Source organism: Loxodonta africana, chromosome 12 (assembly GCF_030014295.1).
Source record: "Loxodonta africana isolate mLoxAfr1 chromosome 12, mLoxAfr1.hap2, whole genome shotgun sequence".
Taxonomy (NCBI): domain Eukaryota; kingdom Metazoa; phylum Chordata; class Mammalia; order Proboscidea; family Elephantidae; genus Loxodonta; species Loxodonta africana.
In genome coordinates, this window is record NC_087353.1 from 88,332,403 (window position 1) to 88,354,713 (window position 22,311).

Below are 22,311 nucleotides of genomic sequence, written 5' to 3' on the forward strand. Positions count from 1 at the left end.
ATTATCACTGGACTCCGACTGAGGGCATTAGTCCTTGTCTTAATATGTTCTTTCCCTGAAAACCCAGACCACTTTTTATAAATACCACTTGTCATGGGTTCAATTATGTCCCCTCAAAAATGTGTGTATTAATTTGGCTGGGCCATGATACCCGGTATTGTGTGATTTTCCTATAAGTTGTCAATCCATTGCCTCATGATGTTAGAGTGGGAGTATGGGTGGCAGTTGTGTTAGTGAAGCAGGACTCTATCTACAAGATTGGATTATGTCTTGAGGCAATCTTTTGAGATACAAAAGAAAGAAGCAAGCAGAGCGACAGGAGGACCTCATTTCACCAAGGAAGCAGCACCAGGAGCAGAGCTCATCCTTTGGACCCGGGATCCCTACACCTGAGACGCTCCTCGACCATGGGAAGATTGAGGACAAGGACCTTCCTCCAGAGCTGACAGAGAATGAATAGCTTCCCCTGGAGCTGACATCCTGAATTTGGACTTTTAGCCTATTTTACCGTGAGGAAATAAATTTCTTTGTTAAAGACATCCATTTGTGGTATTTCTGTTACAGCAGTGCTAGATGACTAAGATACCACTTTTAGAAAATATTTGTATTTTGTATAACCTCACTGGAATTGGAATTCATATTAGCTCTTTTGTTTTCAATTCTAATCTCATTTTTATAGTTGTTACCACCACTTGTATTCTATCAAACCCTTGCTATTAATGCCAGTCACAGATTAATTTAGCAAGACACATGAATATTGAAGTAACATTGTATATTTTTATCATTAACATTCTATTTATCCTCCTTTAAGGCTTTCACTGCTGAAGTTTAATTTGTTGTCACTATTATTTGGAAACTCTATGGGGCAGTTCTACTCTGTCTTATGACTAGTAGCCCTTGTTTATTTCTTTTCGGCTGTGTTTCTCCATTATGAAGCCCTTCTTAAACTTGCTACCCATACTGCTGCTCATTGGAGCTCCCATTAATTCTTGGCATGACAATGCTTTTATTAAGCTCACTCAGGCAGTTTCATGATCCACAAATCTTACTGAATGCTTGATCTGTCATCCTGTACCCAAAACTGTACGTGAGAACTTAGATTCACTAGATACTCCCATTCTGAATTATAGCTTCGTTCTCCCGCTACCACCAGTTTTAACGTCACCTCTATGTGAACCATAAGTGTGGGATTGTGGCGTCCTCCTGAGATACTGACTGAACCCATGTTTCAACCTGACTCAGATTAAAGAGTGTTCCAAAATATCCTGGACCTCCTCTTCAGATTGTAAAAATGAGCCCTTAATTGCATGTGTCCCTCCCAAATATTGGCATGTGGCTTTTTCAGGAAATTTAACAGCATGTCTACAATGAAAAAGGTCCTTTTGTGTCCAAGTGTGGAATTGGCTAAGATTAGGATGATTGTCTATTTGCATGAACTCCTTGATATAGAATTGGCTTGAACAGGCAAATCAAATCATCCTTCTCCCAGGTAAAGACCCAGGACCAGCATAATATGTGCCCCATATGCATATAGATTTTTATGTGAAGGATCAAAGTACTCCACCTTTGCCAATTCAAATCCAAATAACAAACAAATCCTATACCTGGGCTTTATTCTGTTTGGATGGTAGGAACATGACAGGCCAATGTACTTTAGACCATATGGGAATCCCTTTAGACATACATTCTTATGAGGAGAGTTTATATTGGACTGACCACCTGGAACTATTAGAAAGGAGGAGAGACAAACAGCCAAGAAATGAGCAAGGAAGAAATGGAGGGAACCTCTTAAAGGATTTCCATGGTTTAGGTTATAGTTTTTTGAGGATATTCTTCCCTTGGTATGAAATAGGAGATTTAGAACACCCGTCTGTAACAGCTCCAGAACCATGGGAGGAATATCAGATGATGTTGCCAGTGCTCAAGAGAAATTACTGAGCCCACTGGTCAAAGTAGTTCTGGATCATCAAATTGCCCTAGATTTCATGTTAGTCCAACAAAGAGCAATCTTTGCCACAGCTAACACCTCTTTTTGCACTTCGATTAACACCTCAGGAGAGGTAAAACAAGACATTACACTAATTTGTCAGAAGGCTATTGGGCTCCATATACCTCCACCTCCAGGCACCCCTTTTCTAGATATTTTCAGCTGGCTACCCTCAGGAGCTGAATCATGGATTAAGTCCATATTGTCAACCAGATTAATAGTACCCACTGCCACTGTAATAATCGTACAGACTATTAAATGTTTTATGAAACTTTTGACAAATGCCATTACCCAGAAGACCCCTTTAATGCTTATGAAAAGAATAAGGTACACTGACAGTTCTTATATTTCAGACAAACTAGAGCCCACTCCTTGAGTAAGCCATCAGATATAAGGTTATTCCTCTAATGTGGTCTACCCTGCAATAATTCTCAAACTGTGACACCACAGAAGTGAGAAGGTAAAGCTGTGGCATGGTGAAGATGTCAAATAGCATCCAGCTAACTTTTCACAATATTTCACTACCATTTATAGCTGCCATTAATAGTTTGATCTAATTTTTCTTGAATACACAGTCAATGCCCCTGGAAACAACAATCAAGAAATCAAATAACATGTTACATTTGGACAAATCTGCTGCAAAAGACCCTTCTAAAATGTTAAAAAGCAAAGATGTCACACATAGGACTAAGGTACACTTGACCCAGACCATAATATTTTTAATTGCCTCATATGCATGTGACAGTTGGATGGTGAATAAGGTAGACTGAAGAAGAATTGATGCCTTTGTATTAGGGTGTTCATGAAGAATATTGAATGTGCTGTAGACTGCCAAAAGAACAAACAAATCTGTCTTGAAAGAAGTATGGCTAGAATGGTCCTGAGGAGAGAGGATGGTTCAGGACCAGGAAGGGGTTCGTTCTGCTGTGCATGGAGTCACTATGAGTTGGAGCTGACTTGATGGCACCTAACAATAACAATCTTTTCACATGCATAGCATCCAAGGTCTTAAAGACTTATTAGATGAGCGGTCATCCAGAATAAATACGTGCAAAGTTCCTGCAGGAGAAAGCCTTGTTTCAGAATAATGGTTAGTGAACTGATCAAAGAATTTCTTTTGAAATCCTTGATCAAAAGAAGGGAATGTGTAAGGGAATTTTTAAAAAATTGAGGCACCTGGTAAGATCTGAAATGGCCAGCAGGAAGTTTGGGTGTGATACCTTTGTTGCTGGTTCCATTTTCACCCTAGTGGCAGCCATCTTTGTGCTGTTTCTAAGATAGGAATGCCTGGTAATGATGACGTGACTACTCTGTGGCCTTCCCTTCACATACCATTGTAATTACCATGCTGCAACCAATTTAAGAAAGATACATATATCCTTTTAAGCCAATCACCTCATGAGTTCCCACCACTGGAAGTCCTGTCTTACAATGGCCACTACCAATCAAGTAATGTCTTTTGATGATCTAAGTTTGTAAATACTAGTCAAGTAATGTGCTTCATGTCCTTTGGCCCCCCTTTATAAAACGTCACTGCTGAGTCACCATATTGGATTGCTGGATTCCACCACGTGGAATTCAGTCTATCTTTGGCTTGAGCTGTCTCTTTACTTTCAATAAATCTCTCAATTTTACTTTAATCAGAGTACGGGTTACTACCCTTCAACAAGTACAACATGTTTTGTTCACTTCTCTAAGTCCAGTGCAGGCCCAGGCCATAGTAAGTGCTCAATTAATATTTGTTGACTACTTACTCCTGAATTGATTAGCCTTTAATTTATTCAGCAATTACTTATTGAGCACTTATTATGGGCCAGGACTGAGGACACAAAGCCATCTTGTTTCCTCTTCCAGACTTGACAGCCTAGGGCTAGAAATAGCTGTGAAACCTCAACAGAGCACAGGAGGCTAAGTGCTGAGCATAAGTGGAGCCCTGCCGAGGGTCCTGTGGAATGCCAGGGAAACACTAGGGGTTCACGGATGGCTTTTTGGAGAAGGCGGCGCTGTTTGGGTGTGTCCTAGAGAAATTCCATGGGAAAGGGCTTTAAAGGCAGAAGGAGCAGCACATAGAAAAGCATCGCCACAGTGAGTTGTCCCCTTTCAGAGTTCATGATGCCAGGACAAGTGATGAGCTGGAAAGGTGAGCCAGGCCCAGCCTTGGTCATTGCAGGACCCTCCCAGGAGAGTGGGCTTGCCCAGAACTCCTTGGGAGCCACCAAAGCATTTTAGGCAAAGAAGTAACATCATCAAATTTGTATCGAAAGATCTCACTTGTACAATTTTGGAGAATGTATTGAAAGGGATCAAGGCTGAAGGCAGAGAAATCAATTGTAGTTCTCCAAATAACAATGAGCTCTTGAACCAACACAGGGGTATATGTGTGTGGGAGTTGGGGAGGATTCAAGAAATGTTAAGGAGCTAAAGTAGGCAGGACTTGGAGCCTGGCTGTGGGGGTGAGGGAGAGAAAAATCAGGAATGACTTAGGTTTCAGACTTGGGCAGCTAGATAGGAACTAGTGCAGTGGAATATGGGAGAAGAGGATAATGGACATGCTGGATTTGATATCCCTGTGCACCATCCGGAAACCCTGGTGGCATAGTGGTTAAGTGCTACAGCTGCTAACCAAAGGGTTGGCAGTTCAAATCCACCAGGTGCTCCTTGGAAACCCTAACGGGCAGTTCTGCTCTGTCCTATAGGGTCGCTATGAGTCGGAATCGACTCCATGGCACTGGGTTTTTTTTTTTTTTGGTGCACCATCCAGGCAGCAGATCCAGAAATCAAAGGCAGTTTTGTCTGGAGATACAAGTTTGGCAGTTATCAGCATATGATGGTGATGGAAGCTGTGTGTGGAAGGGGTGGGGATGAGGGGTGTGGAGGACACTGTATAGACTGGCAAGAAAACACTGAAGAAAGCTTTACAACTTCATTTTTTTCTTTTTCAAATAAACATTATTGTATTCAATTCATCATATGAACCTTGTTAGAGAGGCAGGATGGGCATTATTATGACACCCATTTCAAAGCAGAAGAGACAGGCTTAGAAGGTTAAGTGACCAGTCAAATGTACCAGCTAATAGTCAGCAGGGTCAGCCTGACCTCACCATAGTGTTCTTCCACTGCACTCAGCATCCAGGACACCTTCCAGCCCCATCTCCAAGAACCTGGACCACCCTTCAGGTCCTTCTTCTCCCTCGCCATTCTGGTAGGACCCAGGACAGGCAGGAGGCACTCCCCTCTCTCTTCCTTGGAGTCTTTCTTTTGCTAAACCTCTCCTTTTCATTAGTCATTAAAGGGGTGTGATTTACCGCTAATATTCAATGGAACCTTCCCTACCCAGCACCAATCTTGGTGCTTGGGGAGGGGGGTGGTTAGAAGAAGAGACCCTGATCACTGGTAGAATAGCAGGGAAATGACAGAAGCAGCTAGGATTAGAAGTATCACCCTGCACTGATAGGAATGGGGGAAGGGAAAAGGGCAGAGGTCACAGCAGATACCAGGGGTACCAGAGGGCATGGAGGTGGACAGGAGCGAGGCAGAGGGGCTGGGGGCTGGAGCTTAGGAGCGGGGGAGGAGGAGGGTGGGGAGAGAGGTGGTGGGAGGCTCATTGTCCCAGCAGGGGGAAGTCTTTTGTTTCCTCTCTTCCCCTGGCAGCTTGACAGGATATGAGGCCAAGCACCCCCCATGCCAGCATCCCCCCCCCCAACTGGATGTGGCCTTTTCCTTGTCATTGTGCATCTTTGACAGGAATGGGGGACAGGGCAGGCAGGAGACTGGCTCTATTAGGGAATATAAGGACTATGCATGGTTGGAAGCTAGGCTACCCCAGGTCCAGAAGGCACAAGAAGCCCCTAGGCTAGTTAGGAGTTTGTTAGGAGTTTGGCAGGGAAAGATCTGCATTTGGGGAGGAGCAGGAAGCCAGGCTTGGGTGGGGCAAGCACAGGAGGGTAGCAGGTCAGGCCAGGGGGTGGTAGTCTGGGTCCCAGAGGAGATGACGCAGGGCTTCAGGCTTCTGCCAGCTCCCACCCTTCCAACTCCAGGGGCCAGAGGGCTCACCTGTACCCCAGTGCCCCTCCATTCCCTGAGGCTGACATCACCCCCTACAAGGGCAGCAGGAATCTCGTAGCAAACTCAGGTATCCTGCCTGGGCCCTCCATATCCAGTTCCCTGGACTCCCCCCCATCCCAGAATCCAGGAGTCTTGCCTCCCGCTGCTGTCTGTCTTCCAGGAACCTTGGAATTTCATCCCGCCCCTTTGCTCCCTCCTGGGCCATTTTGCTCCATCAGCTGTTCCCGCAGGAAGGGCGCCCAGCTCGGCCTTGCCTCTCTTCCCGAGCCTTTTGTTTGCTGGGTCTGCAGGAAACTGGAGGGGCGGTGGCCAAGGGCTCATCTGCCCCTGGGGCCTGGGGGAGGAGGGACCTGGATTCATCAGACTTAATCCTGGGAACTCTGTGTGGGGGTTAGAATCACTGGGGAATTAACACCTGGGCTTTAGTTTCGGAGTGGGGCACCCGCGGGCTGGGCGGACTGGACACCCTTGGCATGTCTTTGTCCCCAACAGGCGGCCCGGGTTTGTGTGTGTTCGGGGGTCCCTTCGACTGGAGGCTGGGCGGACACCCTGAGGTTGCTTAATAGGTTTGACAAGGGAGCCCACGCCAGGGGAGTAAAACCTAGATAGTGAATCCCACAACCTTGTACTACATGCCTCGGATCCAGGGGATTCCAAGGGTTAGGGAGGCAGCAGGCAGGTCTGGACAGAGACCAAGGCGTCTCGAATGTTTTGATAAAATTTTTCTTTACACGGTCGGGAGAGAACCTCCGTGTAGCCCAGAATTCGCGCCTTCCCAGGACGCAACCGCAGAAAAGGAGGCGGTGTGGACACTCTGGTAGGTTGGCGCTCTCTGGTTGGTTGCCCTCTTTCTGAGGCCAACCTGGACGCCGCCATCTTCCCTTTCCAGCAGGCGGGGCGGGGCCGCTGAGTCATGTGAGGAGAAAGCCCAGAGACCGCCCACTGCTGGCTCCGGTGAGCGCTGAGGATTCCTTTCCATCACAGACAAATGGCTCTTGAGAGCCGAGCGACTGTTGTAGGCGGTGGAGGTCCAGCAGTGAAGAAAACAAAAACTGCCTTCCTAGAGTGTAACTTTCAATTGGGAGTAGGCAGTCAATGAACAGAATAAGTAACCCATATATGTTAATAGACTACCAGGTATTTAAGTGCTATGGAGAAGAAAAAAAAAAAAAATAGGAAAAGGTGATGAGGAGGGCGTGGTTCAATTTTAAATAGGGTTGGTGGGAAAATTTCACTAAAAAGATAATTCACATTAATGCACAGCCCATTACTGTAATTGTTGTCAATACATTGTACACCTGTAAGAAGCTGAATTGGCAAAAGTGTGATAGATATATTTACAGTCACACACACACACACACACACACACACAGACACTAGCTGCTGGGCCTGCTTATGTACAACCAAATACCTCCTGGGATTTGGTTCATTTGGTTTGGAGGTTTAGGGTCATAGTTTCATGGAACATCCCAGTTAATTGGCCTAATAACATGTTTAGTGCTTCTGTTCTACCTCCCAGTTTGTTGCATACTGCCTAGGGTCTTAAAAGCTTACAAGCAGCCATCCAAGGCTCAACAATTGGTCTCTATTCACCTGGAGCAAGAAGGAATAGGAGCAGGATATGGAATGTGTGGTTAATTGCCTCCATGAACAACTGCCTCCTTTGCCATGAGACCAGAAGAACTACATGGTGCCCAGCTACCATTACTGAACATTTTGATCAAGAATCCTCATCAAAAGAGGGAAAACGCAAAACAGAACATCAAATTCTCATGGACTCTAGACTTTCTGGGGCAATGGAGGGTGGACGAACCCCTGAAACTATTGCCCTTAGATAATCTTAAAACCTTACACCAAAAATATCCCCTGAAGTCACCCTAAAACCAAACAAAAGTTTAGCTTAACTAATAAAAAGGGTCTGCCTTGAGCATTATGCTTTTTTAAGAATTATCTGTATGGGATCAAATTGACAGCAGCAATTCGAAAGCTTAGATAGGAACCTTAAGGGGCAGTGAGTTTATGTTAATGATGGAGGAACAACTCAGAAAAAAAGGGTGAGAATGATTGCACAACTTGAAGAGTGTAATCAATGTCAGTAAATTGTACATGTAGAAATTATTCAGTTGCTGTATGTTTTGCTGTGTATATTCTCAGCAACAATAACAAAATAAATAAAATTTAGGCAGAAAAAAGATAATTTGAGTCCAGAAGACCTACAGGCGGCTCATATTGTATAAGCCACAGAGTGTTCTTAGGTTATTGGAGGAATAGTCAAGTGGGGCAGCCGTAGAAGATGATACAGAAGGGGTGGTGGCAAAATGCAAATCAGGTAGGGCTTCATTGGTAGGGTGTCCCTATAATACCTATCCACCACTCTGGGGTGCTTTTGAGTGAAAAAGAAACATTATTAATACTTTTGTCAGGGCAACTGGCATAAATCAGGAGTGTAATCGGTGAATCAGGAGGTAAGTGTGGGCACCCTAATAAAATTTTCACAATATTAAATTTGTGTGTGAATTCATAAGCTTTATTTTTCAAATCATGAACTGCCAAACATTTGGTCTGGAAGTCAGACAAGAGTTCCAAAAGTGGAAGGGTTTTGTAGTCACACACACATAGGAACAAGGAAGCTTATATTGGGCAAATTTCATATTGACTGGCAGGCATTTTCTTTCCTTATTTGGGATAAAGTGGAAATTCTGAATTAGGCTGAAGGGAACATGCAAGTCCTGATTGGCTAGCTTAGGTTTCCGTTTCCGGGAGCGTCAACTGACTGACTTGGATTTTGGCTCCTGGGAAGGTTAGGCATTTACAAGAAATGGGAAGAGGTTTTGGTTTGCTGATGTGAGAGGTTCAGCACAAGCAACTCCATTTTGGGCCTACTTTAGTCAAGTTAATAGCTTTTACTCTGAGGACAATGGGAATTTTGAAAAGAGGCAAGTCAGGAGCTGATGTATGCTTTAGCAGTATCACTTTAACTGCTGTATTGAGAATAGACTGTAGGGGCAAGAGCAGAAGCAGGAAAACCAGTGAGGGGGCTATTGCAATAATACAGGTGAGAGATGATGGTGGCTGGACTAGAGGAGTGAGATGTGGTTAGAAACTAATTATATTTTAAAAGTAGAGATCAAAGGAGTTGTTGATGAGTTGGATATGGGGTATGTGAGAAAGAGTATTCAAGCACAACCCAAAGGTATTTTTGCATAAGCAACTGGAAGGATGGGAAGGCTACAAGGGGCAAAGGTTGTGGAGATGAGTTCAGGCGTCTGATTTTGGACATATCAAGTTTGAGTTGTTTGTTCTATGTCTAAACAGAGATGTTAGTAAGTTGTTGGATATCCAGTCTGAAGTTCAGAATAGAGGTCTGGCCTGGAGATACATTGGGGGGTCATTAGCATTAGATGATATTGAAAACTATGAGATTAGAGGAGATCACCAAGGGAGTGGGTGGAAATGGTGAAAAGAAGTCTGAGGACTGAGCACTAGGGGTTTTCATGTTGAGAGATAGGAAGAACTAGAAGGAGGATATCCACAAGAGAATGGTATCCTAGAAGCCAAGTGAGAGCAGGGTTTTAAGGAGAGCGTAATGTTCAACTATGTTAAATGATGCTGATAGTTTAGTAAAATGAGGACTAAGAAATGGCCACTGGATGAACCAAGTGGAAGCCACTGGTGACTTGAGCAGTTTCTGTGGAGTGGCGAAAGGCAAAAGCCTAAGTGTGTGTTTAAGAAAGAATGAGGGGAGAGAATTGGAAGCAGCTCGTATAGACAACATGTATAAGGAGTTTTGCTATGAAGAACGATAAAGAAATGGGGTGATAGCAAGGGGGCAGTACAATAAAAAATATATTTTAAGAGAAATAAAAGCATATTTTTGTATACTGATGGGAAAAATCCAATGGAAGGGGAAAACAGCAGGACAATGAGATGGGACCCAGGGCACAAGCAGCAGGTTGGCTTTGCTGGGAGCATGATCAATTCATCTCTAGTAACAAGAGAAGGAGCAGAGCAAAGGGCACTGATGCACATAGGTGGGTGGTTGTGGGAAATGGAGCTTTTAGAATCTCTTATGATGGCTTCTGTTTTCTCAATGAAATGGGGAGCAAGGCAATCAGCCTGGAGTGAGAATGGCAGAAGAAGCATTCTAAGGTTGGAGAGAGGGGTGAAGACTTGAATAGTCATCTAGGAGTATGGGAGAGTGGATAGACTAGAGAGATGTGGTCAGAACTGGACAGCATTAAGGGCCCACTTGAGGTTCATGGTCATGAATTTTAAATGAGACTGGTTGCCATGGTTGGGTGGTTTGTCCAGCCACATTAAGCTGCTTGGGGGCAGGCTCAGAGTAGGTGGAAAGTTGTTTACCAGGGCTGTGGTTTTGCCAGACAGGTGTAATAAAGTGAGAAAGGAAGGGGCAAGGGGGTTGAGAGTGTAAGGTGTAATAAAGTGAGAAAGGAAGGGGCCAGGGGATTGAGAGTGTATGCAAGGACGTGATTATAACTGTGGAATTTAAGCTGGTTAAGTAAGGAAGTGAGGACAAGGAGGTCAGGGGAGGAATAGTAGAAAGAATGATCAATGGATTTGGGAGTTCAGTGAGGTAGAGGATTGTTGAGGGTCTGAGATGACCTGAAAGAGGGAGGGGCTGCATATATTTGTAACACAAAGCCTAGGGCACAGACATTGGAGTGATTGTCTGGGTGGGGTAGAGCTTGGTATCTTTGGAGAACTGGAGTCTTTGAAGTAGAGTTCAAGGAACTGACCGAACAGGGTGTAGGAAGTCTCATCAACGTGGATATTGAAATCACCAAAAATTATGACAAGAGCAGTGCTGGAGAAATCCAAGAGCTAAACTCTGTGGCCATGGGCAGCAAAGATGACCACTGAAAATACTAAAGTTTAACTTCTCATAACACCTCTCCCTGGCAAAGCCTGGGATGACTTGAACACCTTTTTCTCCTAGGAAAATATTCCAAATAATGTATAGCCAAATAAGGGTGGCAGGAGAAGCCGTGTTGATTTCCTGAGGCTCAAAGGACAGTGTAGCCTAAAAAAAAGAAAAAAAAAAATTTTTTTTTTTTTCCTAAAAGTCTGTATAACTGTTAGGAATTTATTACTAAAGCTAAGCTTCAATGACCTAATCTGTAAAACTTAAATAATAGCAGTACCTGCCTCACAGAATGGCTATGCATATTTAACGTAGTACTGTATGCAAATAATTTATTGCACATTTAGGCATTAGCTCATAGACCTCTCTCCCAGCAAGTTTATGAGGTAAATTCAAGTTAATTCCCATTTCACAGATGAGGAAACGTTGGCAGGTGGGGCTGATGTTGATGGTACCTGTAAAAGTGAGGAGGGTCCCACTCTGAGAGGTTCACAAGTCCCCTGAGAACGCTGTGAGCTGAGGCGCGGAAAGCCGGCAGCGGACGACGCACACCGGATGCAGCCTGCACCTCTGGGGCTCCCGCCAGATTGGTGGCCAATAGCTCCCTCCGGTGGCGGAAGCAAAGAGCGCAGCCGGCGGGCAGGACCGGGCGCGAGGGGAGGGTCCCCGCGGCAGGTAGGGGTGAGGCCGGCAGCCAGCAGACATTTGTGGGAGTTTGAGGACTAGGGCCCCGGAAGGCGCCACCCGATGTGGCCCCGAATCCTCCGCGACGCACCTGGGTCAGGTGCTGCGGCCCCGCCCACCTCCAGGCCGCCCTTCCGCAGTCAACACGAACCCGTTTCAGGCGGCGGCTCCTCTCGGCGCCTCGGAGCTACAAGCTTGTTTGCGACAGCTACCCAGGGCGAGGAGGGGCAACAGGGGCTGTGGTCCACACCCGGTCGGAGACGTAAGTCTGAAGGACGACGCCTAGCAGCACCAAGAGGCGCACGTGGTTGTCAAGCCGCCCTCGCAGCTAGTGACCGGGAGGGGGCGGGGCCTCTCTTGGCACGCCCACGGGGCGGGGCCTCGGCCGGCGGCCAATGGAGCGCCAAGGGGGGGGGGCGGGCTCGGGGCCTGGCATCCCGGTAGCCGCCGCAGTGTTTTCTGCCCCCTGCGTTCCCTCCACCAGTAGCGGACCCCTTCGGCTCTCGGGGATCGCCCTGGAGGGGCTGCGTCCTCCGAGCCTGGGTGAGTGAGCACCCGAGCTGTAGGGGATGCCTGGCTGGCGAAACGGTGCTCTCGGCACCCTCCGACTGGCTCCGGGAGAAAGTGGGCAGAAGTAGGGTGGGGGAGGATGTTGCATGATGCGAGCCGGCCTGTGTTTTTGTTGTGGTAGTTGAGAGGTGTGTTTGGGTTGGTAGGAGATTTTGGGGGGCACCTCGTGTGGATGGAAACCCTGATGGCGAAGTGGTTAGGAGCTAGGGCTGCTAACCAAAAGGTCAGCAGTTCGAATCCACCATAGTGCACCTTGGAAACTCTATGGGACAGTTGTACTCTGTCCTATACGGTCGCTATGAGTCGGAATCGACTCGATTGCAACGGGTTTTGGCTTTTTTTGTGTGGATGGGAGGAGTTTGGTGGCGCTAAGGAGAGGGAGGAGGAGGTTGAGATGGGCTGAGGGCGAGGGTTGTAGGATTGTGGGGCTTGGGAAGATTTGGAAGTTTCTTGTGACCCGCGGTTGAGGTGTTTGCGTAGGGGGCTTGAGTGTGGTGGCTCAGGTCTTAGGAGGAGAAGGTGAGGAGAGTTCCCTGCCGGTAACTCACTTCCCTTTTGTGGATTTGCTTCCTCTTGTACTGCTAATTCAGAGAGAGAGGCTGGAGAAACCTTTGCTGCCAGAGGATCAGTGCCCTCTTTCCAGAGTCACTGCCAACCCTCGTCTCAGGGATATGGGGGGAGGGGCCTTGATATCTAAGTGTTCAGGGGGCTTGACCCCACCATTATTGGAGCGGTGGCTGGGACCACTGACGCTTTTGAGTTGCTGGTAAGCACCTGTGTTTGTTTCCTTGTAGCCCTGCCCTTTGGGGAGTCATCTGAATGTTTGGTTAGAGGTGTTTTGTGGGGTCCTGTGGAGCAAAATTTCTTTTGCAGGCCTCATAACCCTTTTGTGGCTTCCCCTGTCTGCTCCCAGCCATGGCCAGTGAGAATTCACCTCTGCTGGCCTACCGGCTCCTGGGGGAGGAGGGCGTTGCCTTCCCTGCTAATGGGGCAGGGGGTCCTGGAGCGACGTCTGCCCGGAAGCTCTCCACCTTCCTGGGTGTGGTGGTACCCACGGTCCTGTCCATGTTCAGTGTAGTTGTCTTCATGAGGATTGGTGAGTGAGTGGAGGATACAGGGGTGCAGTGGTGATGGAGGTGGGGCTGGGGTTAGGTTGGGAAAGGGCCTGGGAGAAGAGGGTGGATGAAGGACTTGGAGAGGGGGCTCCCTGTGGCCTTGGGTTTAGCTCTGCGCTGGAGCTTACTGATGACGAATGGGGTAGAGGGTGAGGTGGGGGTGGTAGTTGTGGTCTGTGACACACCTTGTAACCTGTTTTGCTACTCTTGTCCCAGGGTTTGTGGTGGGCCATGCTGGGCTGCTCCAGGCCCTGGCGATGCTCCTGGTCGCCTACTTCATCCTGGCACTCACCGTCCTCTCTGTCTGTGCCATAGCCACCAATGGAGCTGTGCGGGGGGGCGGAGCCTACTGTATCCTCCAATGGTGGTGGACTGGGGTCTGGGTGGTTTTGTCTTCTAGAGAGGGCGTGAAAGGGGCTGGTACCCTCCATCCCTGGGAGGACTGGGTAAGAGGGAGGCAAGTTCCAATGAATGACAGGTTAGTGCATCTCTGTAGTCTACCAGGTGTTTTCCCAGCTGTTATTTTGATTCTCGTAGCAGTCTTGCCAGTTGGGTAGTTCTCTTTCCATTTTAGAGATGAGGAAACTGGAGCTCAGAGGGCGTTAGTGCAGAGCCACACGACCAGGAAGTGGGTGTGCTAGGACTCATTGCCACTGAGCAGTTCCTGCGGGAGATGAGTCTGTGGAGGGCCATCTGGAGGATGTTTTGTTCCGCGACCCCTTCCTCATACTCCACTTCAGTTTCTTTTCCCTTAACGCTCACTTCCTGCTTCCACTTTTAGTCATGATCAGCCGGACCCTGGGGCCTGAGGTTGGGGGCAGCATCGGCCTCATGTTCTACCTGGCTAACATCTGTGGCTGTGCCATCTGCGTGCTGGGGCTGGTGGAGGCTGTGCTCGATGTCTTCGGGGCTGGTCTGTGGGCTCTCCACCCCAGTCTGGGCAGCTCTGTGGGGTTTGCAGGGTCTAGGATTCTGGGACTGAGAGGGAGAAGCCCTTAGCTGGACTGTGTCAAGCCCCTACTGTGTGCCCAGCGATGCATATGTTCGAGCAATTGTCCTTGTCCACAGGGAATTAGCACCTAGTCCAGGAGAGCAGGCAAATACCCCTAAAATTGACACAGGAAGATTGGTGGTACCCAGTGGGAGGGTGAGGATGCTGGGGTAAAGCTGAGTGGGGAAGTAGAAACGATGGCCTCTCTGAGGCAGGTGGGGCAAAGAAGGGTCTGTTTCTGCTTTGGGTCAGGGTTTGGGTCCCTCCTTAGGGTCTGGCCTTCTAACTCTGCCCCTTCCTCTCTTCAGATGCCACAGGGCCCAATGGGCTTCGAGTCCTCCCGCAGGGCTACGGCTGGAACCTGCTCTATGGCTCCCTGCTGCTAGGTCTCGTGGGTGGGGTCTGCACACTGGGAGCTGGGCTCTATGCCCGGGCATCCTTCCTTACATTCCTGCTGGTTTCTGGCTCCCTGGCCTCAGTGCTGGTCAGCTTTGTGGCTGTGGCACCCAGGGACATCCCCTTAACTCCTCTGCCTGGCCCCAATGGCTCCTCCCTGCCCCCCCGGGTTGGACACTTCACTGGCTTCAACAGCAGCACCCTGAAGGCCAACTTGGCTGGTGAGTTGGGCACTTTGGTGCCAGGGTATTCAGGACAAAGGGCGGGCACATGTCGGGGCTGGACCCTTAGAGCCCCGGGATGGGAACAGGTGTCAAAGAGAGTTAGGGGGCAGGATGTCTGGACCTCAGAGCATTGCAATTTAATTAAAATCTGTCTGGCATGTGTTTGGTGCTGTGGTTTTTGCCCAGCATGGCACAAGAGAGACCACAAGATAGCCCTTGCCTTAGAGGAACTTGTACCCTAGTTGGAGAGATAAGCTATACAATCAGGAAACAATTCAGTAGCAAAGTAAGAGTGAGATTCAAGCAGACAAAAGTTTAGGGCAGGGAGACTGGGCTGGAGGAGGCAGGAGTAGGTGAAGCTGGAAGTGAAGTGAGAAGGATTGGGGGATTCAGGTAGGGGTAGGAAGGGAAGGCATCTCAGGAAGAGCGTGAATTAAGGCCCAGAGGGAAGAACAGAGAAGTAAGGGGGAGTCAGAAGTGATTAGTCCAGCTAAGCTAGGGCCAGTGAGGAGTCAGGGCCGGGGTCCTTTGAGGGCAGTAGGGGAGGGAGGAGGTTGTGGAATGTGAGGAGAGGGTGGCCTGGCCAATGTGTCTGGGTGCCAAACAAGGATGCTGACGTTTCCTTCCTGGAAATAATCCCTTCTCAGGTAGCTATGCCCGGGACTACACCACGGGGGCCATGATGACCTTCGTCAGCGTCTTTGCTGTCCTCTTCAATGGCTGCACAGGCATCATGGCAGGGGCCAACATGTCAGGTGGGAGTGCCTACCTGCTGCCACGTGGGGGCGTGGGGCTGCCATCACCTGCCCCTGTGGGGGGCATGAGGGTTCGGAGGTGCAGGGGGATGGTGGGGAGAGCTGACCTTTCTCCTGATTCCCTCCCTCCAGGGGAGCTGAAAGATCCCAGCCGGGCGATTCCTCTGGGCACTATCGTGGCTGTTGCGTACACCTTCTTCGTCTATGCCTTGCTTTTCTTCCTCTCCAGCTTCACCTGTGACAGGTGCCTGGGAAGGGGGTGAGCCAGGCCCTTGCAAGGGTGGAGTGTCAGAGGAAAGTTCGGTATACCTGGATCACCGAGGGAAGCACAGGCTGGGGAGCACATACCCAGATTTTGGGGTGGAGAGAAAATGGAGACTGTCTCTCCCATTGGGAGGGAGACAGAGCTGCTGCTGCTGCTGGGGAGGGCTGGCATATGTGAAAGCAACTCGTAGCTAGCATGTGCCAGGTCGCTGCCATGTAAGCATTGATTTGTGTGTGGGGCAGGGAAGCTTTCTAGGTAATTTGTATGGTCACAGATACTTGGTCTTCTGTGCGTATCCTGTTGGAAATGACTACCACGTAATTAAATTCAAGGCAGCCAAATGATAACCATTGCATACCCAGGAAATCCTTTTGGCCCATTTGGTATATTGCTCTGATCCCTGAGGTTGGGGCTGGGTCAACTGACGTACACAAACAGCTTTTCCCCACTTACTGTTGGGAGCACTTTTCTTACAGAACCCTGTGATGATCGCATATCTGTTACCTGTATCCTTTGTTCCTCCCCTTCCGTCCCCACCCAGGACCCTGCTGCAGGAAGACTACGGGTTCTTTCGTGCCATCAGCCTGTGGCCCCCACTGGTGTTGATCGGCGTCTACGCCACGTCGCTCTCAGCTTCCATGAGCTCCCTCATTGGCGCCTCACGCATCCTCCACGCCCTGGCCCAGGATGATCTCTTTGGTGAGTTCTCCCCTGCCTCCTTGTGGGCTCTGGGCATGTCTTCCTGGCTCTACCTCCGGCCCTGCCTGACCCAGGCTCATGTGGCTGTGGCATTTTTGTTTTCACAGGCGTGATCTTGGCACCAGCAAAGGTTGTGTCTCGAGGAGGAAACCCCTGGGGGGCCGTGCTGTATTCTTGGGGCCTAGTGCAGGTAAGCATCCTTCTTCAAGCTACCATGCCCCACCCCCTACAGCATGATCACCTGCTCTCAGGATGGCGGAAGGTTTAGATTCGGGCTGGGAGATAAGTGTAGAGTTCCCGGGTGGTGCAACGGGGTTAAAATGCTTGGCTGCTAACCAAAAGGTTGGAGGTTGGAGTCCACTCGGACACACTTCAGAAGAAAGGACTGGTAATCTGCTTCCAAAAGCTCACATTGAAAACCCTATGGAGGCCAGTTCTACTCTGACACGCATGGGCTGCCATGAGTTGGAGCCGACCTGATGGCATCTGGTTTACTGGTGAGATATGTACTGAATGGTGAGGCTGTATTGGCATTTTGTGTGGGATGCATTGGCATTTGTATCAATACCCAGCCTCTTGGTCCTTGCCCAGCTGGTGCTCCTGGCTGGAAAGTTGAATACACTGGCTGCCGTGGTCACTGTCTTCTACTTGGTGGCCTATGCTGCAGTGGACCTGTCCTGCCTAAGCCTGGAATGGGCCTCAGCCCCTAACTTCCGGTGAGAGAATAAAATGCCTGTGTCCCCAGAGAAAAACAGGGAGGAATGGGAGGGCCTTGGAGCCCTGGTGGTATAGTGGTTAAGTGTTATGGCTGCTAATCAAAAGGTCGGCAGTTCAAATCCACCAGCCGCTTCTTGGAAACCCTATGGGGCAGTTCTACTCTGTCCTGTAGGGTGAGTATGAGTCAGAATTGACTCAACAGCAAAGGGTTTGGTTTTGGTTTTGGACCAAGAGGGCGGGGGTGGGGATTAGAGTAGCATGTCTGTGTGTTGAGGGCAGTCCCTGAGTTTCCTTCCTTCTCTCTGTCCATCCTCAGCCCCACCTTCAACCTGTTCTCCTGGCACACCTGCTTGCTGGGGGTGGCCTCCTGCCTGCTCATGATGTTTCTCATCAGTCCTGGGGCTGCCGGCGGCTCCCTGCTTCTCATGGGCCTGCTTTCTGCCCTGCTCACAGCTCGAGGAGGCCCCAGCAGCTGGGGCTATGTCAGCCAGGCCTTGCTTTTCCACCAGGTTGGGGGAGCTTGGAGGAGGGTGGTGAGGGGAGGCCTTCTAGGAAAGCCCACCTGTCAAGGGGGCCTCCTCTTCCCTCGGCTGGAGTTTGTATTCCTGTCCGAGAGGTGCTGAGTGGTTGCCCTTTCTGGCCCTTCCTTCCTACACGTCATCCATGTCCCCAGGTACGCAAGTACCTGCTCCGGCTGGACGTCCGGAAGGACCACGTGAAGTTCTGGCGGCCGCAACTGCTGCTCTTGGTGGGGAACCCCCGGGGCTCCCTGCCTCTGCTGCGGTTGGCCAACCAGCTCAAGAAGGGGGGTCTGTACGTGCTGGGCCACGTCACCCTGGGCGACCTTGGTGAGTTGCCCTCCTGCTCACATTCCCATTCTCCCTCCCTCCTTGGTCTCAGGGATTCTTCGTGTCCCAGACATACTTCTTTCCAGATGACCTACCCACCCTGCCACAGCCTGCCTGGACCTTTTTCTTCTGCTCATTTGGGATTTGGAGTCTAGGAATAAGTAAAGGGGTTTGGCCACATGGGCTACCTTCCTTTGCCTACCTTCTCCACAGACTCCCTGCCCTCGGACCCTGTGCAGCCGCAGTATGGGGCATGGCTGAGCCTGGTGGACCGGGCCCAAGTGAAGGCCTTTGTGGACCTCACCCTCTCTCCCTCCGTGCGCCAGGGGGCTCAGCATCTGCTGCGTATCTCAGGCCTTGGTGAGCTGCTTCCTCTCTGTTTCCTCCAGCTCCCTTTGTGGACCCGTTAAATCTCCACTCCCCTCTCCCAGAGAGTAAATCACAAATTGCAAACTCTAAAAGGAACTCAGAATCTAGTGCAGATAAGATGCAGTGTTCAAAGATAACAACCACGCTGATGGTGGTATATGATAAGGCCTAGTAGAAGATGCTGAGCGTTAGAGATGGGGTGATACTTTTTTTTTCCTGAACCAAGAATCGGGGCCCAGGCTTTGATGAGTCTGTTGTACTTCTAGGGGCAAGAGAAGAGTAATTATTTGGGTCTGGGGCTGCCCTATCAAATCTAGGGCAGATGGTTTCTAAGCACCAGAGTTCAGAGAAACGAAGGCTGCTACGCACTGATATGGCCCGTAAAGTTTTTGTGAAGAGATGGTACCTCAGCCAGGCCTTGAATGGGCTGGAGAAGTGGGGAGCATTGCAACGTGGGCCGGAGACCACAGAGCACAGAGGATGCCAAGGGCATGGGGAAGGTTCCCAAGCTTTGTGAGTGTGTCTTAATGCTGAGGCCTCTAGCCTTGGGCTGCACATTCCTCCAAATTTGTGCTCAATATCTGTGGCCACCTTTTCCATTTAGGATCTGATGTCCGACAGTGCTGGACATTGCTTTGCTCAGTGCACATCAGAAAATGCTCAGGAGGGGATGTCTAGTTTCATCTGCAGTAGGGTAGGGGGAGGTGCATCGTTAGATAGCCCAGGGGCATCTGAGAGTCTGGTCTTTCCTCTGCCCCACCCTTGTAGGAAACCTGCAAAGAGGCTACTAAACCAAAAAAAAAAAAAAAAAACCAAACTCATTGCTGTCAAGTTGATTACGACTCATGGCGACCCTATACGACAAAGTAGAAGTGCCCATAGGGTTTCCAAGGAGCGGCTGGTGGATTTGAACTGCCGAGCTTTTGGTTAGCAGCCAGACGTTTAAACCACCACGCCACCAGGGCTCCAAGAGGTCACTACTTTCAGGAAATGTATCTTGATTCAAGTAAAAGGGAAAGGATTTCCTCTAGGTAGTGCATTCTCCTGGCGCGTAGAATTTGATTCACTGGTAGGTTTTTTGCAGCCCGTTTGTTTCATGAGGAGGAGTTTTGGAAGTGGTTTCAGAGCCTTCTGAAAATGCAGCCCTGTGAAAGGGAGGGATTATCCCATTCCACACTGGCTGTGGAAGTAGTACAAAACAGGGAGCTGTTGGCAGGGACTTGGGACGTTGTGGTTCGCATGCACACTGGCTTGGTGCTAGGCTGCCGCGTTCATGTGCTGGCCCCGGTACCCACGAGAGCAGGGAGACTTCGGCAATGTTACTTTCCTGCTCTGTGCTTCAGGTTCCTTATGTGTAAAATGGAAGAATAAGTGTTACCTACCTCACAACGTTGTTTCAAGGATTAAATGAGTTAAAACCAGGGTTCCAATGGGTCAGTTTTGTTGGGTGGGGGGTTCTGCCCCCTGCTGAGAATTTGCATTTCTAACCTATTCCCAGGCTGTTCTAATGCTGCTGGTTAGGGACCAGTTCGGAGAACCACTAGCAGAGCAGTGGTTCTCAAGATTTATTGTATGTAAGAGTCACCTGGGGATCTTGTTAAACCATAGATTCTGATTCAGTATACCTGGGGTGGAATTATTTGCATGGCCTGGGAACTTGTTAGAAATGCAAATTTTCAGCAGAGGTTCAGGAAAAAAAAAAAAAAAAACAGCAAAAATCCCCTAACCTGTTCAAAGCCAGTGCTTTCAACAGGACCTGGGGCCTTGTAAGTTCCTTCAGGAATGGTGCTGTGAACGTAACATTCCGAGGCTTTGCAGGAGTAGGAACAGGCTGTGAAGCCTAGCTCGTCTCATGTCATAGCAGGATCTGAGGTGCTTTCCCTGGGGATTGAGGCCATGAACTTGACTAATCAGGGTGTCAGACTCTCCCATCATGAAAAAGGTGTGCTGCTTAAAAATGCGGAATAAACAGGTTCCTACTTCCCATGGCCCTGAAGTGCGTATTCTCCAAGTGAGGTGAGCTTTGACTATTTAAAGGAGGAGGTTAGTGATGAAGATAAGTGGATAAATGCATGTGAAAGTGTTTAGGAAAACGAAAAAGTCATTATGCAAATATACATAATGCCAGGAGAACCCACACACAGTGTAAATGTAATACTTAATGGCTGACACACTAATTGTCAGTGTGTCCGTGGGCGCATCCTTGTGTGGTAGAAGCTCAATCTGTGAGTCTGATTCCTGTCTGTTCTTTCCTGCCTCTGCTCCCAGGTGGCATGAAGCCCAACACATTGGTCCTGGGTTTCTACGATGATGCCCCACCTCAGGACCATTTCCTGACAGACCCAGCTTTCTCGGAGCCTGCTGATGGCACTAGGGAGGGGGGGCCTCCAGCCCTGAGCACCTTGTTCTCTCCACCTCGGGCTCCTGGGAGCCCCCGGGCTCTCAGTCCCCAGGACTATGTGGCCACCGTAGCGGATGCCCTCAAGATGAACAAGAACGTGGTTCTGGCTCGGGCCTGTGGAGCCCTGCCCCCTGAGCGGCTGAGCCGGGGGTCTGGGGGCACTTCTCAGCCACACCACATGGACGTGTGGCCCCTCAACTTGCTGCGGCCTCGGGGTGGGCCCGGCTATGTGGACGTCTGTGGCCTCTTCCTGCTGCAGATGGCAACCATTTTGGGCATGGTGCCTGCTTGGCACAGTGCTCGTCTCCGGATTTTCCTGTGCTTGGGGCCTCAGGAGGCCCCTGGGGCGGCTGAGGAGCGGCTCCGGGCACTGCTGAGCCAGCTGAGGATCCGGGCTGAAGTGCAGGAAGTGGTATGGGGCGAGGGGGCTGGCATCAGAGAGCTGGAAGAGGAAGGGTACTTTGAGAACAGCGGGTGGGGAGATGCTGAGGCAGAGGCGCTGGCATGCAGCGCCAACGCCCTGATTCGGGCCCAGCAGGGGCGCAGCAGAAGTGGAGGGCCTGGTGGGCCGGAGGGTGGGGATGAGGAGGAGGGACCTGCCACTGCCCTGACCTTCCTGTACCTGCCTCGGCCACCCGCTGATCCTGCCCGATACCTCCGATACCTGGCGTTGCTGGAGATCCTGAGCCGTGACCTGGGCCCCACGCTACTCATTCATGGTGTCACCCCTGTCACATGCACTGATCTCTGATGCCTAATGGAGCCCCATTCCTGATGGTGGGTAGAAAGGGCCCACCCAGGCTCAGCAACCCCTCTTGATTAGTGGATGTGGAGGAGAGGAAGCACCTCTTTCCACTTGCCCTGCACTTGGGGCTGGAGCCCAGTGGAGATGTCAAGGGATTCTGGGCGGGCCAACTCCTTTCCCATTGTGAGTGGGACCCCATGTACTAACGTAGGGCAGCTCTGCATCCCAGTCTCCACTGTGGGGGGGCAGTCAGCAGCCCCCCTTCCCTTCACTGGTGCCTTGTTGGGAGGGGCTGGCTCTCCTCTTGCGACTCTAGGCTACCTCAGTCTCCCTCTCATCGCTGACAGGCTCACTGACCCCTGAGGTTGTGATGTGTTCGTTCTGTTTTATTTTTCTAACTCTGCTGAACGTAAATAAAAGATCAACAAACTACATGCTGGTTGAGCACTGCCCGGCAGCAGGGGAATGGGAGGTGGGTCGACAAGAAAGCCATGTGCCCTTGGGAAAGGGAGAAGCATTTATCGGCATGTGGAAAACAGGGGTCCCGGAGCTGTTCCGACAGCGAGGTTGCCACGTGCAGGACTTGGGGGCGCGGAGC

General features: G+C 49.9%; 1 protein-coding gene across 4 annotated transcripts; it reads left to right on the forward strand.

Annotated features, from left to right (window-relative positions):
- Positions 1-12,046: 12,046 nt before the first annotated feature.
- Positions 12,047-22,145, forward strand: SLC12A9 (solute carrier family 12 member 9). Of its 4 annotated transcripts, none has more exons than XM_064295888.1 (14): positions 12,047-12,161; positions 13,062-13,284; positions 13,520-13,654; positions 14,085-14,216; positions 14,603-14,911; positions 15,562-15,669; positions 15,802-15,928; positions 16,476-16,633; positions 16,741-16,823; positions 17,225-17,349; positions 17,667-17,859; positions 18,024-18,198; positions 18,412-18,558; positions 20,836-22,145. In XM_064295888.1, exons 2-14 carry the CDS (start codon positions 13,104-13,106, stop codon positions 21,717-21,719), a joined length of 2,757 nt encoding a protein of 918 aa, XP_064151958.1. In that variant the 5' UTR covers positions 12,047-12,161; positions 13,062-13,103; the 3' UTR covers positions 21,720-22,145. The 4 variants fall into 4 exon arrangements, with proteins under 4 accessions (XP_064151958.1, XP_064151960.1, XP_064151959.1 ...); XM_064295890.1 differs by having other exon boundaries at positions 15,802-15,913; XM_064295889.1 differs by having other exon boundaries at positions 13,102-13,284.
- The last annotated feature ends 166 nt before the right edge of the window (positions 22,146-22,311 follow it).